This window comes from Microcaecilia unicolor, chromosome 8 (genome assembly GCF_901765095.1).
Source record: "Microcaecilia unicolor chromosome 8, aMicUni1.1, whole genome shotgun sequence".
Taxonomy (NCBI): Eukaryota; Metazoa; Chordata; class Amphibia; order Gymnophiona; family Siphonopidae; genus Microcaecilia; species Microcaecilia unicolor.
In genome coordinates, this window is record NC_044038.1 from 36,733,755 (window position 1) to 36,754,950 (window position 21,196).

The 21,196-nt window shown below is 44.9% G+C and overlaps 1 protein-coding gene across 1 annotated transcript in view; it reads right to left on the bottom strand.

The window, feature by feature from the left end:
- The window catches only part of PARN (poly(A)-specific ribonuclease), a 201,257-nt gene that overhangs the window by 63,378 nt on the left and 116,683 nt on the right, over window positions 1-21,196 (bottom strand). The window contains 1 exon segment of the mRNA XM_030211049.1: window positions 10,650-10,724. Coding sequence (XP_030066909.1) covers window positions 10,650-10,724 — 75 coding nt within the window.

The following is a 21,196-nucleotide window of genomic DNA, read 5'->3' on the forward strand; positions in this document are numbered from 1 at the left end:
AGAATATGAGGTGAAAGAGTCAAAAGTGCATAATGCAGCAAGATTTTCTTAAACACAAGTATATCTACCACAAATTTTAACTGCAGAAGTTTTTTAAAATTGTTTTGTATGGTCCTAGGTGTTTTACCTTGTTTTTCTTGTTTGTGATCCGTTTTGAACTCATTAGCAGAATACAAGAATAAATTGTAATGTAATATAATGTAAAGATCTGCCGACAGAAAGATTGTATATTTGGGGTTAGCTAAGTCCACATCTAAACTCTATCGAACTCTTGTGGAAAGACCTAAAGCAAGCTGTTCATGCAAAAAAGCCCGCAATGTTGAAAAAAAAAAAAAAGGGAATACAGCAGCTTTTAAACTAGATCATGGACGAAAGCTGTCGCTTTGAAGAGCACAGTTTAGAACAGGGATCTACAAAGGGTACAATCAAAAAAGGAATATTAGGGCGTCCTGATGAAGATACAGAGAAAGCCCATTGCAAACTGCATGAAGCAACTGCTGGCAATTGGGTCGTGAAAAAAAAAAAATACATATACCTTTTGGTGACTGTGCAAAAGCCAAACAGATAAAAAATAAGACAGGAGAGTTGGTGTACTGCATTAAAGACAGTCATCTGTGAAACTTGGAAGTAAAAGGATAACAATTTGTAAATGTTCGTATATTGTGAGAATTTATTAAAAAGTAACAGAGGGCGGGTGATTTTCAGACACTTAATATGGTTAAAACATTTTACATGTGTACACAGCTTTGCAACTTGACCCCTGAGCAACTGAATTTGAGCTTATATGAAACCTGAAGTGAGTGAATGGTTTCTAATTCCCTGAAGCAGCTGTTCTGTACTGCGAAACATGTTGGAAATGAATTTACAGAACATGACCCGACAGCTTTAATTGCCACAAAAGTTAAGTGCTTTATTGAAGAAATCAAAGTTGGGCTGGCAAGAGTTTACTTGCTCCAATCAAAGAAGGTTGTTTTTTTTTTTTTTGCCTATGAATAGATTATTAAGTGAACAGTTTAAAGAAGTAAAAGCTCTATCCTGCTCACCGAGGCTTTTTTTTTCTTCCTCAACAAATGCTGTGATATTTTAAGTGCCAAAGTGGGGCATTTTCAATATGACATCTAAGTCGGACTTTGGACATTCTGCGCTAACCACCCCAAATAGCAAACGTAACCATTTTCAAAAAAAAAAAAAAAATATATATATATATCTTTTTTTCAAAATTACTATTTCAAACAAGGTTTTGTGTGTTTATCTTTTTAGGCCATTTTTGAAAACCACACACACAAGTTAACACACAACATCAAGCCACTGGTATGTAGGAGGGACCAGCATTTTTAGCAGCCTGGTCCCCCCAGACATCCCAGGAGAGCAATGGGGCACTGCTGCAGACTTCATATAAATGCTCCCATCTCACCATGGCTCCATTATCTTGTCTGCTGAGACCTCCAAAACTCACTACCCCTAAACTGTACATCACTACAATAGCCCTTATGGGTGACAGGGGCACCTATATGTAGGTACAGTGGGTTTTTAGTGAGTTTGGAGGGCTCACAGTTTCAACCACAAGTGTAACAGGTAGTGGGAGGTATGGGCCTGGGTCCACCTGTCTACAGTGCACCACACCCACCACTAGACTACTCCAGGGACCTGTATGCTGCTCTAATGAACCTGGCGATAACATCTGAGGCAGTCATAGAGGCTGGTGAGTACTATATTTTAATTCACATTTTTTTTGGGGGGGGGGGGGGTCACCCCTGAATCCCTAAAGTGGTTATCTGGTCATTTAGGGACCTCTTTTTGTCTTATTCATTAGAAAAGCAGGTCTAGAACAAAAACGTTGACGTTTTTGTCCTTGACATTTTGGTTTTGTTCTATTATGGCTGTAAAACATCCAAGTGTTACGCATGCTTTAATCCCACCTTTGAAATGCCCCCGACACCCCCCCCTTGCAACCTGGATACACTGCAGATGAATTGAATAGATAAACGTCAGTATTTCGTGGTGTTTTGAAGACTTTACGTCTTTTGGGGGGGGGGGGGGGTTGTTTGTTTGTTTTGAGTACACAATAACTAAAGAAGCCTTTTACAACTCATAAAATTCAAACTTTGATACAATCATCTTTGTGCTTATATAACAAATCATCAAGATCTGATGAACAGAAGACCTCCTTTCACATTCAAAAGCAACACTGGGAAAAGGTATTCTTCTATGGAAATGACACATGGATAATAGTGTGTAGCATAAAAATACATACTGTCTGCTGCTAAAATGTACGTTCAATAAAATACTTTGAATCTCTGAAAGCATCAGCTTTCCTCCTTATGAAAGGTAGTAAACTACACTAACTATGTGACTGACTTGGGGACAAACCCCATACAGTTACCAAAAGGAAAGCAATAAAAAATCTGTCCTATGCCACCACACAATGATTGTGTCTTACGCAGAAGAGTACACTTGCATCTCGGTTGCCTAAAGAAATTCAGCACATAAAGGGATCATCAATGTGAGACTACTCACATAGTGTAGGCATGCAAAACACAAACTTGTAATAACTTGTTTATCTACACTGGCTTTAACCCCTTCACCCATTGGTAATCTGGAATTCAGCACAATAACCAAGACTTAATATTCTCAAATAACAAAAAGCTATGATTCTCATCTGTAACAGATTTTTTTTTGTTGTTGCAGAAAGCAGATTTATCAGGCACACAAAATGGATGACATCTGACAGGAGAGCTGCTCCAAAGGTAAAGTTCTGAGCAGGCATGACCCTTTCCACATACAGCAATCTGTCCTTCAGTTAGTTCCACAGCACAAGGAGAAACACAACTCTTGGTGAGAAGGCATTGTGCCCTGATTAATCATACTGTCTTGGGAAAACTGTTACAGGTCAAAAGTATTTCTTTTTTTCATTGACAAGAGCTTGAGTCAAGCACCAGAGTGGGTGACTCCCACATTCAGGGCTGCTTAGTATAATACATGATTTGATCACTGGCTATGAGTGGTCTATTCACAGATAATGTGATTGCTGAAGTTGGAGACAGATTGGCTGGCCCTATACCTAACTGAAGGATGGTCCAAGCAACAGTGAGAGGAGAGTATGAAGTGAGAAGCAGGTAGCTACTTTGCATGTACATTCCAGTGAAGAAAATTTAGAGCTTCATCAGCTGCAGTGGCTCCGATTCAATAAGGTTTAAGTTTAAAGTACCACTATTCTGTTCATAATAGAAATAAATACAGGATGCCAGCCAATTGGCAAAGATTTAACTATTGGAACGTTAAGCTTGCTGAGGTTGAAAGAGAACAGTTGCATAGACTTTTGTTGCGTATCTACAATGAACTGAATTAGAAAGGTCTTTTACAGTCCAGGAGGGTAGAGGGACTTCTTATGGGTGCTTGTACAGTTTAGGGTATAATGTAGGAAGCACTGCTCCCTTATTCACATGGAAAGAAGTGACTACCTTTGGTAGGAATTTAGGATGAATATATAGGAATACTTTATGAAGAAACAACTGTTCATGTTTATAGGTGATCAACACTAAATCACATTGATTCTTCTACCTGAGGAACTGCTACAGGAAAAACGCCTTCCACATAAGATGTTTGGGATGTGGATTTCATGGGCTCAAAAGGTGGTTTCACGAGAAGGAAGGATGACATTGAAGTTCCATGGACAGAAAGCTTCAGTACGAGATGACTGATATGAAACCCTTGAGTCTTGAAATTACTGTACACGGAAGTTGGAAGTCTGCTGGGGGGACATGACAAGTTGAGTATACCGAGATCTGCAGTCAAGGCAGAGAGATGACATACGCATTGCAGCATAGTATTTGGAGGACACCAAATCATTGTCACTATTAACGAAGCACCAGATGGCAAATGCATTTAAATGCATAGCTGCATCTCATGGAAAGTTTTCTTGAACTGGTGTTGGTAGATCTAGCATGTAAATTGCTGCTCAATTTCCATGCTGTTTGAGCTAGGGATCTAATGTTCAGATACACAAGTGAGCCTCCATTCTGTATTATCAAAGGTGGAAAGGACTGAAGAATGTATGGAGGCAGAATTGTCTTGAGAAAAGAAAACCATATCTTATGAGATCAGTCTAATATCATGAAACTCATTGTGCTAGGCTGTTTTTGAACCTTTTGCAGGGTCTTTACTATTAGAGGGCTGGTAAGCTAAGCATAAAAGAGGAGCAAGATCATTTTAAGGCCAGCCAATCCAAGGATGAGTGCAATTAACAACAGGGGTGTTTTATGTTTTTGGAGGTTGCAAATAAGCTATTTGAGATGTATCTCAGGCCCCAAAGATGTTCTGAAGTATTTGACAGGCCAAGAGACCACTATTTATTTATGCAATTTCTATCCTGCACTATCCTACCAGGAGTAGCCTAGTGGTTAGTGCAGTGGATTTTGATCCTGGGGAACCGAGTTCAATTCCCACTGCAGTTCCTTGTGACTCTGGGCAAGTTACTTAACCCTCCATTGCCCCTGGTAAAAAATAAGTACCTGAATATATGTAAACCACTTTGAATGTAGTTGCAAAAACCTCAGAAAGGCGGTATATCAAGTCCCATTTCTTTTTCCCTTCTAGGCAGGTTACAACAAAATGTGCACAATAAAAACTTACCGTATTTTTCGGACTATAAGACGCACTTTTTTCCCCCCAAATTTGGGAGGAAAATGGGGGGTGCGTCTTATAGTCCAAAGGTAGAGATTTCCCTCCCTCCCTCCGAGTTCGGGATCGCCCTCCCCCCGGCCCTGTCACCACTTCTCCCTACTCACGTCACGCGATCTTCCCTGGGGGTCTAGTGACGTCGGGGCAGGAAAGAGCCCCCTCTTTCCTGCCCAGTGCGCTGCTCTCCGTCCTCCTGTATGCAGCCTGACGGTCTCGGCGAGATTCAAAATGGCCGCCGAGACTTCAATTCTCGGCGGCCATTTTGAATCTCGCCGAGACCGTCAGGCAGCATACAGGAGGACGGAGAGCAGCGCGCTGGGCAGGAAAGAGGGGGCTCTTTCTTGCCCTGTCACTAGACCACCAGGGAAGATCGCGTGATGTGAGTAGGGAGAAGTGTTGACAGGGCCGGGGGGGAGGGCGATCCCAAACTCGGACAAGACGCACCGGAGCACCTAGGTTTTAGAGGAGGGAAAAAGGAAAATTTTTTTTTTCCTATTTCCCTCCTCGAAAACCTAGGTGCGTCTTATGGTCCGGTGCGTCTTATAGTCCGAAAAATACGGTAAATCAAAAATTTTTTCTTAAGAAGTATCTGAATACACAAATAAGCACAAAATAAAATTTAAACAAGATAATTAAGGCAACGTAAGAAGCAATCCTGAAAATAGCATATCAACAGGATGAAAACATTTTCATAAATGCACCTTAAACTGCTTTTTAAATTGTAGACAATAGGTAGTTAGAAGAGCAGGAGCTGACTTGGGCATTGGTGTGCACTGAGGAGAACAGAAACCTCTCTGGATACCATCCCAAATGGTGGGAAGCCAATCTCCTGACCATATTATCATCAGCTGCTGCCAGTATCTGGCGTTTCCCTGTGCAGTAGTCAGAGCCACGCAGCCCATGGGACTCAAGACCAAAGGGGGTCACACTTCTTTGGTGCCCCTTAAATGCCACTTTGGTGAGCCAGGGGACTTTAATTGTTCTAACTTTCAATATGGTGAAGAGAAGGCAAAAGTGAATGCAGCCTTTACTCCTTCCACTCTGGTGAGTAGCCCTATAGATAAGCCACTTCAAGTTTGGTGAGTATTGTGATTCCAACAAATTCCTCACCATAGTCAGCTTCTAGCTTGGGGGAGTCTTAGCCCCATTGAAAGAGTTTGTCACCCAGCTCCTGGAAAAAAAAGTATCGCAATGTTACATTTACAGGATAATCCTCCCTCTAGTGATGCAATTTTACAAGGGTCAAAAAATCTTTCCTGTGTCGTTAAGCACTGCCTGTACCAAAGCCAGTTTCTTTATCTGTGGACTCTTCTGCAACTTTGGACTTGTCCACAGCATCAGCAGAGATTTCTTGGATTTTCTAGACTTTGAGGAAGAGTATGACTATTGATCAAATCATTACATTTTCTACAGAAACAGTTGATAAAATGATAGGATGTGGACAGTAGACTTAAGATTGAAGAAACGTGATTTTTTTGTTGTTGCAATTCCTAGGGGCAGCAAAGGTTAAGGACAACTTAGATCTTCACAGAAATTTAAAATATTTGGAAAATTCTTTAAGGATACAAAACCTTAGATTGTTGAATTTTCCAAAAATCCATCTTATGTCACTTGAGATATTGTTTAGAAATTATTTAAGCAAATTTTGCAAATGTCAGATGTGGATATCTTATCTAAATTGTACCGGGTTGAGGAGATGATGACCGAGAAGATCCGCCTGCATGTTGCTCTGCCCCGAAGTGTGTGCTGCCAACAGCAGCAGAACGTGGTTCTCCACCCACACCATAAGATCGGTCACTTCTGCGGCAAACGTCTTACTCTGCGTGCCTCCATGACGGTTGATAGAGGCCACCACTGTCGTGTTGTCCAAGAGGACAGACTGCATGACCCTCCAGCAACCGCTGAAAGGCCTGTAGCACATTCAGCAGTGCCCGCAGCACCAGTCAATTAATTGGCCACGCAGCTTCCATCACCATCCATCGCCCCTGAGCATAATCAGTGGAGGGAATGTGCCCCCAACCCGAGAGACTGGCGTCCGTAACCACCACCACCCACTGTGGGGGCGCCAGCGGTATACCCCACTGAAGGTTGGCTTCGTGCAGCCACTAGCTCAAACTGCACTTCGGCCCTGGTAGCCATAGCAGTTGATGCTGAAATACCCGAGACATCGGAGACCACCTGTCTGGAAGGATGCTGCAGAGGACGCACGTGAGCCCTGGCCCATGGCTCTACCTTTAGGGTGGTGGCCATGGACCCCAACACTTGCATGTAATCCCAAGCACGGGGACGCGGAACCAGCAACAGTCCATGTACCTAGGACATGTTTGATTATCTTGCCCTCAGGGAGGAAAATGCACCCCTGAACCGTGTCAAAGTGCACCCCCAGTGTCTGGGAGAGTGTCAGATGAGTCTTCGAAACATTGACCACGCAGCCCAAAGACTGCAACTATTCGATGACCTGGCAGGTGACTTGCTGACCCTGAGCCGAATCCATCCAGATGAGCCCATCGTTAAGGTAAGGATGTGCCCTGACACCCTCCTTCCCAGCACAGGAACAAATTAAATCAATTGATATACGAGGATCTGGTTTGCAGATATCCATAAATTAGGCCTGAAAGGGGAAGTCCTGTTAGTAGATTTCAACCTGATACAGATTGGAATGTTCCAACTGCAGAATCGGAAAGTAGTAAAGAGTTTGTGGATGTTCTTCAAAGCACTGTGCCTGATTTCAATAAAATAAGGGAGTTCATGAAGAAAGGATGGCATGGAAAAGACAGTGGTCCAAACTGAAAGTAGCTATAAAAATAGCAACTGAACTCTATATAAGGAAAGTTAATAAAAGCAAAAGGAAAAGGAAACCAATATGGTTCTCCAAACAGGTGGCTGAAAAAATAAAGGCAAAAGAATACAGAAAAACTCAAGAAGAGAAACAGAAAATGATACCGGACAAAACTCAAAGAAATAAAGAGAAATACGGCTGGCAAAGGGGCAAGCAGAAGGAAAAAAAATGGCTAGAGATGTAAAAAGGAGACAACATTTTCAGGTATACTTGAGAAAGGAGGAAGACTAGAAATGGACTAGAGACTGAAAGATGCCGAGAACTGCTATGAGAAAAGAGCTGACGTGCTAAATACTTCTGTTCTGTGTTCACAGAAGAAAAGTCTGGAGAAGGTCCTCAGTTGGCTGCCAAAGGTATACATGGGAATGGAGTAGATATCACACTGTTCACAGAAGAAAAATGTTTACGAACAACTTGAAAAACTAAAAGTGGACAAAACCATGGGACCAGATGAGATCCATCCTAGGATGCCGAGGAAACAGAGAATTTCTTGCAGGTCCTCTCAAAGATTTGTTTAATAAATCCTTAGAGATGGGATAGGTTCCATGGGATTGGAGAAGAATGAATGTGGTCCCTCTTCAGAAAAGTGGTAACAGAGAAGAAGTTGGAAACTAAAGGGCAGTAAGCCTCACTTTGTGGTTGGAAAAATGAAGGGGCCAAGTCTGTTCAGTATATTTGTGAGAGACACTGCTGTAGAAGGAAACATGTGTCTTTAAGTAATGGCGAGGGGTGGGGGGAGAAGGGAGGAGGAAGAGAGAGAGAAAGCGAGCACCTGAAGTAGAAGCCTTGATTTCTTTCTTGTGTGAAGAAAGGTCTTATGCCCTTAGCCTGGAGAAAGTGGTTCATTCTTTTTCCAAGAACCTGAAGTGGTCACATGCAGGTAGGAACGATGACCAAGGTTAAGCTGGGGAATAGCTGTTGAAAATGAGAGCAGTCATTTGTCTAGTCAAAAGGAAAATTTTTTAAACCTGACCACTTGGGCAGTACAAGTTGAGTAGTCTACAGGGGCTACAGGTATGGAACATAGTGAAAAGAAAGCTGTTGATTAGATTGAGTATAAGCCACTGGTCCAAGATGAATAGTTCCTCCTTATACTGACTTAGAACAGTGTAGATGAAGTTCTTGCTAGTAAAATCCTCTTATAGTGAAAAGTTAAACCAATAACAGCACTGGAAGTAGGAGGTCAAAAACAGCTGATAATAATTCTACATTTATACTAACTCAAACAGTTTTTAATTTTTCTTTTTTTCTCTCTCTCCAGCATAAGGGGCATGCACCTACTTAAGAGTAGATATTCTCATGGAAGGCGCTTGAGTGTTGGGCAGGAAAGCACCTGCACAAGCGCGGTGGGGACACTGCATAAATGTTTTAAAGTGACAGTGCACTATCGCAATGTCTGCACTGTGCTCCACGGATGTCACCCACATGTGAGATTATTATTCTTGCTTGTCCTCGGGAGAATTTATAAATTCATACTAAAATATTGACATCTAATGAAGTGCTCCGCTCCTATTTGCGATTCAGTAAACTGATTTTAATGGTAAAAGGATTTTGGATTTAGCTCATGCCTCTCTCAGCAGCACATGGGTAAAAAGCAAATCATCCTAACTTTGAGAATGGAAAGTTTCAGTTACTACAACTTGCTGTTAGAAGAATTAGAAACCAAGTTAAAAATAAAAGTTGTGAAAATGTGTCAGTCCCCTTGCCAAGCTAAGTAATAGATGGGGGAGAAGGAATAAGAAAGGAGTGACTGTTTCTTGCTCTTTTTTGCTTTCGGCTCAAAGTTGAAGCTCACTAGCTTACGAACCTTATTTTATGGCCACCCAGGGACCTTCATCTCCCCTCTAGTTTATCCATAACAATGACAGTCCTTACCATTATTTGAAGCCAAAGATCTCATATCCCTCAAACCTGGTGCACCCCACCTCCCAATATGAACACTGTGTCACTGTGGCCTGATTGGATTGCCGTCTTCCCCCAAAGGACAATATATAGTATTCTCAGTCAGCCTAAGCGAAAGTCAGAACTAGGCAACTCTCTCATATATTAAGCACATAATCATAGAATCAACTGAAAAATCCCACACTGGAAAAGAGGTACATAGATTGAAGCATTTTAAGCAATAGAACAAATCAAGTAGTGAGTAAAATGAAGCACAAGCATATAAAAGTAACTTGTATGGCAGTCAACTAGCATGACCTGAGAAAACCACTATTTACAATTAATTACTTTACACAGCAGCTAGTCTCAACATCCTAAAATAATCAAATGCAGCAGGAAGGACTATTCCTTTAACAAATATAGCTGGTTTAGTTAACACTTAAGGATGCTGCCACATTCTGAAGTTTACTTAAAGTGCTTTTGACAGTTTCATATGAATTTACCTTTGACAACATTACACAAAACATGCTTGTTTAGATGTTGGTTCTTGCAACCGTCTGCTAATGAATCATCCTGACGTGAACTATTAGTGAGCGTTTTGAATTTCTCTCAAACAGTTTCAATGACAGTCTGATCTACAAGTTTTCAGTTCAAGGAATGCCAACAAAGAAAAGTTATGTTTAGGCTTATCATACCAAGTCAGTCTTAAGGTGCCAAGTATTATAGTTCAGTGGTCAAAATGAAATCCCCCCCCCCCCCCCCCCCCCCCCCAACACACATTTCCTTGGAGTAACCACCTGAGTGAGACTTGAAATTTATCCATAGAAAGCCATGTGCACATCTAGAGTATCCATGTCAATAGCTCCCACAGAAGGGAATTAATGCTATATGGTATATAATGCTAATGCAGCATGAATAAAAGTTAGAACTAATGTGTTGATTATAATCTGAGAAGGAAATTTGTTTAGTAGCACCCCTTCTAGCCATATTCTTACCTCCCATAAACATGCTACACGGGCCACTTTAGTATTACCATCATTTATCACGTAACTGTGTAAACAGTAAATTTTGATTCAACCCAGTGTTTGGAGAAGCAAAGAAATCTGGTCCGTAGCTCAAAACTGTATGCGTTGTTAAAACGCTACCTCTATTGTGATCTGATCTCAAAATTTATCATTCAGTAACTTGAAAAACTGTAGTTCAAGATATCACAGCTTTGTCCATTTTGCCATGGTGTGTTTACACTTACCTATTTGAACTTGTTCAGGCTGGCTAAGTGACACAAACGCTGATGTATCATCAATCCAGGATACTTGAATGTTACCTTAGGGGGAGGAAAAATAGATCAGCAGTGTATAAATTTGTCATTTTACACAGGCCTTTGTTGCTCATAAGAGACCGAACTGGCTGATGTGGGAACGGTGCAAGGCACAAGCAACAAACGTTACACAGCTCTCTCCTCACAACCACTAAAATTTTCAAGAATTAAAAACTGAGATGTTCCAGAGTCGTAGCTGCTAGAGAAGTTAATTTGTCAACTAATAGTTGCTGATGTATGCAGGCCAACACTGTTTAGAATAAAGTTCATTATGTTATTTTTAAAACAGCTTACCAGCAATGCAAGAATGCTTGGCTATAAAACCTAACCCCAGTGCCCCAGAGACTGTCATGGACTGTTGTATATTGCAAAATTAATTAAATTAAAGCTAAGACAAGGGTTCCCTTCTGCAGTGGAACAGGAAAATCTGACCTAAATGTAAAATTCTAATTTTCTTCTCCACAGCCTATGACCTATCTAGTTTTGCCTACATACGTATCCCTATAAATGCATTTAGGTGCTTGCTCATTTCGTGAGAATTAGCTACAATGCATTTAAATTTTTATATCATCATATACTACCATAAGTTGAGAAATTTTAATTAAAAAATGCATTAAAAAACAGGGTTGTTCATCTATGAGGCCCAAAAATTAAGCACCCCTCAACCCCATTGGCAGCACGATCTCTTCCCTGCTACCCTCCCCCCCCCTCCTTGCTGTGTACCTTCCAAAGTATCTTCTTTAGAACCACGAAAGTGCAGTAATCCTCCTAGGCTGCCTGCTTCCTGCCCTGGAGTAAGTTCTCTGGTCCATCTCGCCAAACAGGACTCAGAGGGGGTGGGTTGGATCAGAGAGTGCTCCAGGCCAGGAAGCAAGCAGCCTAGGAGGATAGCTGCACTGCCATGGCTCTAAAGTACACAGCAAGGGGGGTGGTAGGTTGAAACGCCGATACTGACAGGGAGGGAGCAATTTTGAACCTTGGAAGTAGGAGGGAGGAAGAGGTGCTGGCACAGGTGAGGGATGGAGGACTGGAGGGGAGCCTCAACTTATACTAGGATCACAGCATTTTTCTTTATTTTTAGATGCAAAACTGCCCTCGACATGCATGAAATCAACTTTATACAGTACATATTTTTCTAATAGTTTGGTATAAATTCAATCGAGTTTTAAACTGCCAGTAACAAGTTGAATGCTTGAGGACAAAATTTTGTTTCAAGAGGACAAATCTACTTCAAAAACAGGACTTAAAATCAAGGTCAGCAGAACTAAGTACATGCAAAATAAGCTTTCGTGATCAAGATTAGTGTGTGTTTCTCCACTTATCGTCATGGACATAGATATTTGACTTTAATAAGCATATACCAAAGTCAGTTGTGACTTTCCAGTGACTTGCATGAATAGTTCATTTCAGAAACAAACGTCTGCATATTTTTATGCAATGTGCGTTAGAAGGACCATGAGGTTTTTATATTAACCTCACTTAGAAAGTCACATGTATTCAAAGAAATGTATACTCTGAAGCATCAGCTGTTCATTGCTTTTCTGGCACCACATTCATTTTCAGCACTGGGTAATTGATTTAGTCTGGATTTTGAAGCCTCTCTCTGCTTCTAGCCCTAGCACTGGGAGGGTACAGTCAGCTGCCTGTCCTGGGAGAAAAACTCCTATATAAAATAGGATAAAAATTACTCTGAAGCAATTTTATTTTAAGGCCTTCTGTTTTCTACTGGACTTCAAATGCAGAAGGTTTCAGAACAGTCACGTTGTCCCTTGGCTTCCTCCAGAAGTATTAGAGGATGTCAAACAAGCAGGGTGTCAAGCCATCCTAGGTTACACTCGCTGATCAAGAAGAACGTTGAAAGAAAAAGTACACTATTATCACTTTCTGTATTTTCAGTGTAACTTAAATGTTAATGTGAATATCTCCACTGGACTCTGTACACAGTGGAGACATTTACATTAACATTTAAGTTGCCGTGGGGAAAAAAGAAAAAAAAACAAAACAAAAAAATTTATACAGAACTTCTCATCTGATAACACCAATTGTAGCAGCACCGAAACTCTACCTGAAAATTTCAAGTTACTAAGGATAATGTAAACTACTGCTCTCTGGTGAAACTACTGGGGGGGACCAACACTGGACAGGCACAAGCCATTACTGCCTCTCATCCAGCCTTGCCTCTTAAGGATCCTCCCTATAATTCTTCCGTGACTCAATTAGTCCATCTTACTTTATAACCATTCTAATGTTCTGTAGGTGAGATATCAAATGCAAATAAACTAAAATAAATGAAACCATGTTTAAATTTTTGACTACTGTTTTAGTCATTACTACGGTGAAATTAGGCCTTACCTGCTAATTTTCTTTCCTCTAGACCCTCCAGACCGGTCAAGACGCTTGGGTTATGCATGCCTACCAGCAGAGGGAGACTGAGAACACTAACTTCAAACTGAGTACATATAACCTGTGCTAGCCCTCTATCTCCAGTATACACTTAGCAAAGCAGAGAAAACAAATCCCTGGAACAGTAACTCTGAAAACTAATAGAACCCCTGTACCTGGAAAACTAATAGTCAAACACCAACAGTGTGCTTAAACAGATGAAACGCCCAGGCGTCCCACTCTGCAGAATATTAGAGTCAAAGAAAGTTCTCCGACCATACTGAATATAAAATGAACAGACATAGCAGAACACGGCTCAAAATACTTCTGATCATTGACACGGCTGAAAAATACTTCTGATAAGAAACAGGGCGGGCTCTTGACCGGTCTGGAGGGTCTAGAGGAAAGAAAATTAGCAGGTAAGGCCTAATTTCACCTTCCTCAGCAACCCTCCAGACCGGTCAAGACGCTTGGGAAGTACCAAAGCAGTAGACACATTAAGGGTGGGACCCACGAAAAGCAGAAGACAACACAGCCGCTCCAAACCGAGCATCCTCTTTTGCCTGCACATCAATTCTATAATGCTTTACAAAAGAATGAATGGACGACCACGCCGCCGCCTTGCAAATGTCCTGCGGAGGAATAAAACTGCTTTCCGCCCAAGAAGCGGCTACCCCCCGAGTAGAGTGTGCCTTCAATACCGAGGGAACTGTCCGACGCCTCAACAAATACGCCGAGGCAATAGTCTCCTTCAACCATCTAGCCAGAGTAGCCTTGGAAGCCGCTTCCCCCTTTCTGGGACCTCCAAACAAAATGAACAACCGATCCGACGCTCGGAAATCCTGCGTTCTGCTCAAATACGACCGCAAGATGCGTCGAACATCCAACTTAGCCAAACGACGTTGAGAGAGATCACCAGACCTATCCCCCAACACTGGTAACGAGATCACCTGATTCACATGAAAGGAGGATACCACCTTAGGGACAAATGAAGGAACTGTCCGCAAAGTCACTTTCTCCTTAGCCAAGGAGAGAAAAGGCTCTCTACAAGACAAAGCCTGTAGCTCCGAAATCCTACGCGCCGAAGTAATGGCCACCAGAAACACTGTCTTTAAAGTAAGATCTTTACACGAGATGGAAGCCAACGGTTCAAACGGAGGGCCTACCAGAGCCTCCAAGACCAAATTCAAATCCCAAGGCGGCACCGTCGGCCGACGAGGCGGACGAAGCAACTTGACAGCTTTCAAGAACCGCCCCACGTCCGGCGAAGCCGCCAAGGAAATTCCCTGAATCTTTCCACGGAAACAAGACAACGCTGAAACCTGCACTTTCAGGGAAGAGAGCGAGAGCCCCCTGTCAAGACCATCCTGCAGGAACTCCAAAACTTCCGCGATCGACACGCGTAGAGGGACATAATCCCGCTCTTGACACCAGTTCTCAAAAATGCGCCACACCCGCACATAAGCCAAAGAAGTAGACCTCTTACGAGAACGCAACATGGTATCAATTACCCTGGCTGAAAAACCTTTCTTCCTTAATCTGAGCCTCTCAAGAGCCAGGCCGTAAGCGAGAATGGAGCCGGGTCGGCCATCTCGATCGGCCCCTGAACCAATCTCACCCTGGGCCCCAACGGCATCGGAGCCTGCACTAATAACCGAACTAGGTCTCCGTACCACGGACGTCGAGGCCAATTGGGCGCAATCAGAACCACTAGACCTGCATGGCGCCCGATCCGCTGCACCACGCGGCCCACCAGCGGCCATGGCGGAAATACATAGAGCAACTGTTGAGTCGGCCACGGGAGCACTAACGCGTCGATGCCCTCGGCCCGAGAATCTCTTCGACGACTGAAGAAGCGAGGAACCTGAGCGTTGTCGGCCGATGCCATGAGATCCAGCCCCGGCCGACCCCATTCCAACACCAGTCGATTGAACACTGAGGGATGGAGGGACCACTCCCCGGGGTCTAACGTGTGTCTGCTTAGAAAATCCGCGCTCACGTTGTCCACCCCTGCCACGTGGCCCGCCGAGAGACCCTGAAGATGAGCTTCTGCCCAGAACATTAACTCCGCCGCCTCCACAGCTAACGCTTGGCTCTTCGTTCCTCCCTGCCGATTTACATATGCGACGGCCGTGGCATTGTCGGAAAGCACCCTGACTGCCTTGCCTACTAACAGGGTGTGAAAGGACCGAAGAGCCAAACGAATTGCTCGAGTCTCCAGGCGATTGATGGACCAAGATGCTTCCTCCAACGTCCAACGTCCTTGAGCTACCTGACCCAGGCAATGCGCTCCCCAGCCCGAGAGACTCGCATCCGTGGTCAGCACCGTCCAACTGGGAGTGTCCAGCGGCATGCCCTTCGCTAGATTCGGAGCGTGGAGCCACCAGCGAAGGCTGCGAAGGGCAACCCTCGGCAGAGGGAAACTCTCCTCCAGGTCCTGAGACTGAGGAGACCAACGAGTCAACAAAGCTCTCTGTAATTCTCTCATATGGGCCCTGGCCCAAGGGACCACCTCTATTGTTGCTGCCATCAGACCCAACACCTGCAGATACGCCCGAGCCGAAGGCGCTCTCTGCGCTCGGAGCCGCCGGATCTGCCCCTGTAGCTTGGAGATGCGAGAAGCTGTCAAGAACACCCGGCCCTTCTTCGTGTCGAAGCGAACTCCCAGATACTCCAGAGACTGGGAAGGCACCAGGTGACACTTCGCCAGATTGACCACCCAACCGAGCGACTGTAAGAAGGTCACCACACGACCGGTAGCCTCCTCGCTCTCTGACCTTGATTTGGCCCGAATCAACCAGTCGTCCAGATACGGATGAACCAAAATGCCCTGCAAGCGCAGCGCCGCCGCCACCACCACCATCACCTTGGAGAAGGTGCGAGGCGCAGTCGCCAGGCCGAAAGGCAGCGCACAAAACTGAAAATGCCTCCCTAAGACCACAAAGCGAAGAAAACGCTGGTGCGCCTCTAGAATGGGAATGTGTAAGTAAGCCTCTGTCAGATCTAGAGACGTCAGAAACTCTCCTTCTTGCACCGCTACAATAACTGAGCGTAACGTCTCCATCCGAAAGGAGGGAACCTTTAGGGCCGCATTGACCTTCTTGAGGTCTAAAATGGGCCGGAAGGCCCCCTCTTCCTTCTTGGGCACCACGAAGTAAATGGAGTAACAGCCCGTACCTCTTTCTAACCTGGGAACAGGCACCACCGCCCCTAACCCGATTAGACGCGACAGAGTGGCCCGTACTGCTCTTGCCTTGCATCTTGAATGACAGGGAGACACGAGAAAGAAGTCGGAGAGGGGACTGTCGAATTCTAGGGCGTACCCGTCTCGCACTATCTGCAGTACCCACTGGTCTGACGTGATCTGGACCCACCTCTGGTAAAACAAGCGTAAGCGAGCCCCCACGCGAACCAAAGGCTGGGTCCCCAAACCATCATTGAGACACACGGGACGTACCGGACGCTCCCGAAGAGGAGCCTCGCCCCCCGCGACGGCCACCTCGAAAGGACTGGGTTCTCTGGAAAAACCGACCCCTAGTCCCCCCAGAGGACCTACCGGGCCAATACCGCCGAGCCTCCTGAAAGCGCCCCCGCCCTGCTGCCCCCTTAGACACCTTGGGGCGAAGCTCAGGAAGCCGAGGGGCCTTAGCATCACCAAGACCCTTCACCAACTTATCCAATTCCTCCCCGAAAAGCAAAGAGCCTCTAAAAGGGAGGGAACAAAGTTTTGTCTTGGAGGCGGCATCGGCCACCCAGCCCCGTAACCACAGGGCCCGCCGAGCCGCCACCGCAAAGGTCATGTTCTTAGCCGAGGCCCTCAACAAATCGTACAGCGCATCCGCTAAGAACGACGACCCCATCTCCAACTTGGCCAGATCTTGAACAAGAGAAGCCCTATCAGCCTGCGGACTATCCAGGAGCCTCTCAGCCCAGCGAAAACAAGCCCGAGCCACTAGACCTCCACAAACAGACGCTTGCAGCGCCAAGGCCGACAGATCAAAACTGCGCTTTAGGAAGGTCTCCAATTTCCTATCCTGAGGGTCCCGCAACGCGGCCCCCCCATCCACTGGAATAGCAGTAGCCTTAGTCACTGCCGTAACCACGGCATCCACAGTCGGGGGCCTGAGGGAGTCTCTGTCCTCCTGAGGAAGAGGATAGAGCTTAGTCATAGCTCGAGCCACCTTACACTGAGCCTCCGGCGAATGCCACTCCTGCGTGATCATATCCCTCAAGTCCGCATTCATAGGGAAAGAGCGAGAGACCCGCCTGATCCCCTTGACCAAGGGATCCACCTGCTTCCCATCCCCAATGGGAGCTGCCGCCGGATCAAACCTTAAAGTGGCAGACACCTGCTCAATGAGGTCCGCTAATTCATCCCTGTGAAAAATCCTAACCACCGAGGGGTCTTCCCCAGGCAAGGACAGGTCCCCATCCTGCCCTGCCACCGACCCCTCCTCCTCTTCCAGGGGGCTAAAATCACCCTCAGAATCCGGAGGAGAAAAGACCTCTACATCTTCAGAGCACTCCACACGTGGTCTTTTAGCGGTAGCCCCCCCCACCTTAGGACTAAGGGACTCCGCACCCGATGGGCCCGCTTTCCAAGCCTGAAACAAACTCCAAACAAACTCAGGAGGGAACCCCATGCTGCCTGAGGCCTCCCCCCCCGCGGGACTCGAAATCGGGAGTGGCTGCGGCCCCACGACCGTCTCAGCGCCCAAAAGACCCGAATCCAAGATGGCGGCGGTTCCCGCCAAAATCGGGACCGCCGCTGAAGTGCCAACCTGAGCCGCACAACTCTCCTGCGATCCCGCCGAAGGAGCCTCCGCAGCTAACACCGGTGGCGCGAGGGATGGGGCCTTGGGCTCTCCACAAAACCGGCAGGAACCGCCAGCCGCGTCAACACCCCGACGCGCGCACAGCCGGCAACGAAGGAGCTTCCCCGACATACTCGCGTCTAAACAAAAAACAGCTGATTGCAACCGGCGAAGTTAAAAGAAAGAAAACCAACACTCACCGGCGCTGAATACTGACTCAGCTCTCCCAGACCGGCTGAACAACTCCGGAGACCCCGGAGTGCAGCTCCTGCAGTCCTCTACACGAGGAGTTTTTTTTTTTTTTTTAAACTTTATTTGAGCCCTGCTGCTAGAATCTGAATGGCACTCAAGGCTGCAGGATTAACACTGCAGCCGAGGCACAACTCTGGCCAAAACGGGAGAGCCAGTCGGGGGGAGGGACCCGGCCACCCGGGTGTGACACCCCAGAGGGGACAATGGCAGGCCCCACCGGACCTACCAACCCCTTGCACACTACAGCGTTCCAGGCACAGGGAAGAACTGTATCACCAACTTATCCCCAGAAATCAGGAAAAATTAACTAGTCTCACAAGATCCTACCAGACCGGACAAGCTGCACAGGCTGCATGTCTACCCTCTGCTGAGACTGAGAAAATACTGGAGATAGAGGGCTAGCACAGGTTATATGTACTCAGTTTGAAGTTAGTGTTCTCAGTCTCCCTCTGCTGGTAGGCATGCATAACCCAAGCGTCTTGACCGGTCTGGAGGGTTGCTGAGGAATACTGCCTTATTTCTATAGCGCTACTAGACGTACGCATTAAATCTCATCTTTGAAGTACAGCTAAAGCAAGTGGTTTACCAAACATTGCTAGGTAATATATCATTTGACTTAGTCAAAAATTTAAACATTGTTTCATTTATTTTAGTTTATTCTATAAAGGCTTCTTGGCACCCAAATGCTGTTATAGAATCAGTGTTCAGCAAAGGGCACCCATTTATAGAACTGCCCCCATAGAGTGTTGTATTAGTGTGCATATACATACACATATATACACATAGAAACAGGAAGGCATCCACCACCCTTTCTGTGAGAGAGTAATTTCCTCCTAAGTCTATTTCCACTTAACTTCATCCTATGCCCTCTCATTCCAGAGGTTTCCTTCATTTGAAAAAGGCTCACCTCTTCTACTACTACTTATTTCTATAGCGCTACTAGACGTACACAGCGCTGTACACTTGAACATGAAGAGACAGTCCCTGCTCGACAGAGCTTACAATCTAATTAGGACAAACAGGGCAAACATTAACGCCACTGAAATATTTAAACGTCTCTATCATATCCCTTCTCTCCCATCTCTCTTCCAGCATATACATGTTTGTCTACTTTTAGTTTAGCTAGCTCCTCACAAACATAGTCTTCTGAGAATCGATCCCGTTGTACCATATATCCATCCCCATTAGCATTTGTTTTCTGTGGCCCTGCCCCCCGGTCTTTCATCCGTGAACACAGAACAGAAATAATTGTTAAGCAGTTCAGCTTTATCCTTATCAGCTTCTACATATTCCTGCCCCTCAGTTTGGAGCCTCACAATGCTACTGTGGCACTTCCTCCTTTCACTTACATACCTAAAAAATATCTCATCCCCCCGTTTTACTGTATTGGCTATCTTTTCCTCCATTTGCCTCTTCGCTTTCATGACAGCTTTTCCAGCTTCTCTGAGCTTTTCTAGGTATTTTTGCCTGTCTTCCTCTTTCTGCGATGTCTTGTAATGAATGAAGGCTAACCTTTTTTCCCTTACCTTTTCAACTACTACGTTTGAGAACAAAAGCGGCCTTCTTTTCCTCTTACTTTTATGTAATTTTCTAACAAAGATTTGTTGCCTTTAAAAATAGCTCTTTTCAGTTTTGCCCACTGATGCTCTACTTCCTTCAGCTGTTCCAATCCAACTAACTCTTCCTTGAGAAATTCCCTCATCGCAGCAAAGTTAGTCCTTTTCAATCTTGAATACGCCTTCTCTTCGTGTCTCCTAATATTTAACCACACCATTCGGTGATCACTAGATGCCAAATGATCCCCCACCGTAACATCAGAAACATTCTCCCCATTTGTAAGCACCAGGTATAGAATCTTTCCATCTTGTGTTGGTTCCATTAGCCACTGCTGGAACAATTCTTCCTGTAGAAAATCCAAGGTCCCTTTGCTTCTAGAGCACCCTGCAGCAGGGACTCTCCAATCAACATCTGGCATATCACCTATTAGTAGTACTTCCCCTTCCTACCTATCTTGTGAATGTCTTCAATTAAGTCTCTGTCCATTTCTTCTGACTGTGAAGGCCTGTATATCACACCAATGTAAATACATTTTCCTTTCCCTCTTTCCAGTTTAACACATAATGCTTCTTCCTTACCCCATATGTCTTACAACTCTGTCACATTAATATTATTCTTAACATGTAATGCCACTCCTCCACCCTTTTTTCCTACCTTGTCCTTCCTGAATAGGTTATAGCCAGGTATAACTATCCCAGTCATGGTTCTCCGTGACCGCCACTAAATCCAAGTAGGCTTCTATCATTGCAGCCTCTACATCTAGAAATTTGTTTCCCATTCTACGGGTATACAAGGCTCTCCATATTTTTGATGTTTTACCTTTCTGAGGGTTATTAATGACGTTGGGACTATTTTCACCCACCCCTAGCAAATTTAGTTTAAAGACCTCTTTAGTACCTTTGCCAGTCTGTTGTGAAAGACACTTTATCCCTTCCCTGATAGAAGCAGCAAATATGAGTTATCTTGTTGGGCAGACTGGATGGACCGTGTAGGTCTTTTTCTGCCATCATCTACTATGTTACTATGTTATGTTACTATGGACACCATCATTGCTTAGTAGCTCTTGGAAAATCATCCCATGGTCTAAGAAACCAAAGTGCTCACATTGGCACCATCCACGCAGCCACACGTTCAGTTCCAGGATGCGACATTCCCTCCTTCGGCCTTTGCCTTCAACAGGAAGGATTGACGAGAACATCGCCTGTGCACCTAAGTGTTTCACCCTCTGTCCTAGAGCCATAAAGTCATGTTTGATATGTTCAATAGGATACATAGCAGTATCATTTATGCCAACATGGATGAGTAGCATAGGATAGTGGTCAGTAAGCTTGATGACTCTTGGCAAACTTTCTGTTCCATCCCGAACCTTGGCACCAGGCAGACAGCACACCTCCCTGGACATCATGTCTGGTCAGCAAATGGGTGCCTCTGTACTCCTCAGAAGATAATCATCAACCACAACTACCTTGCAAG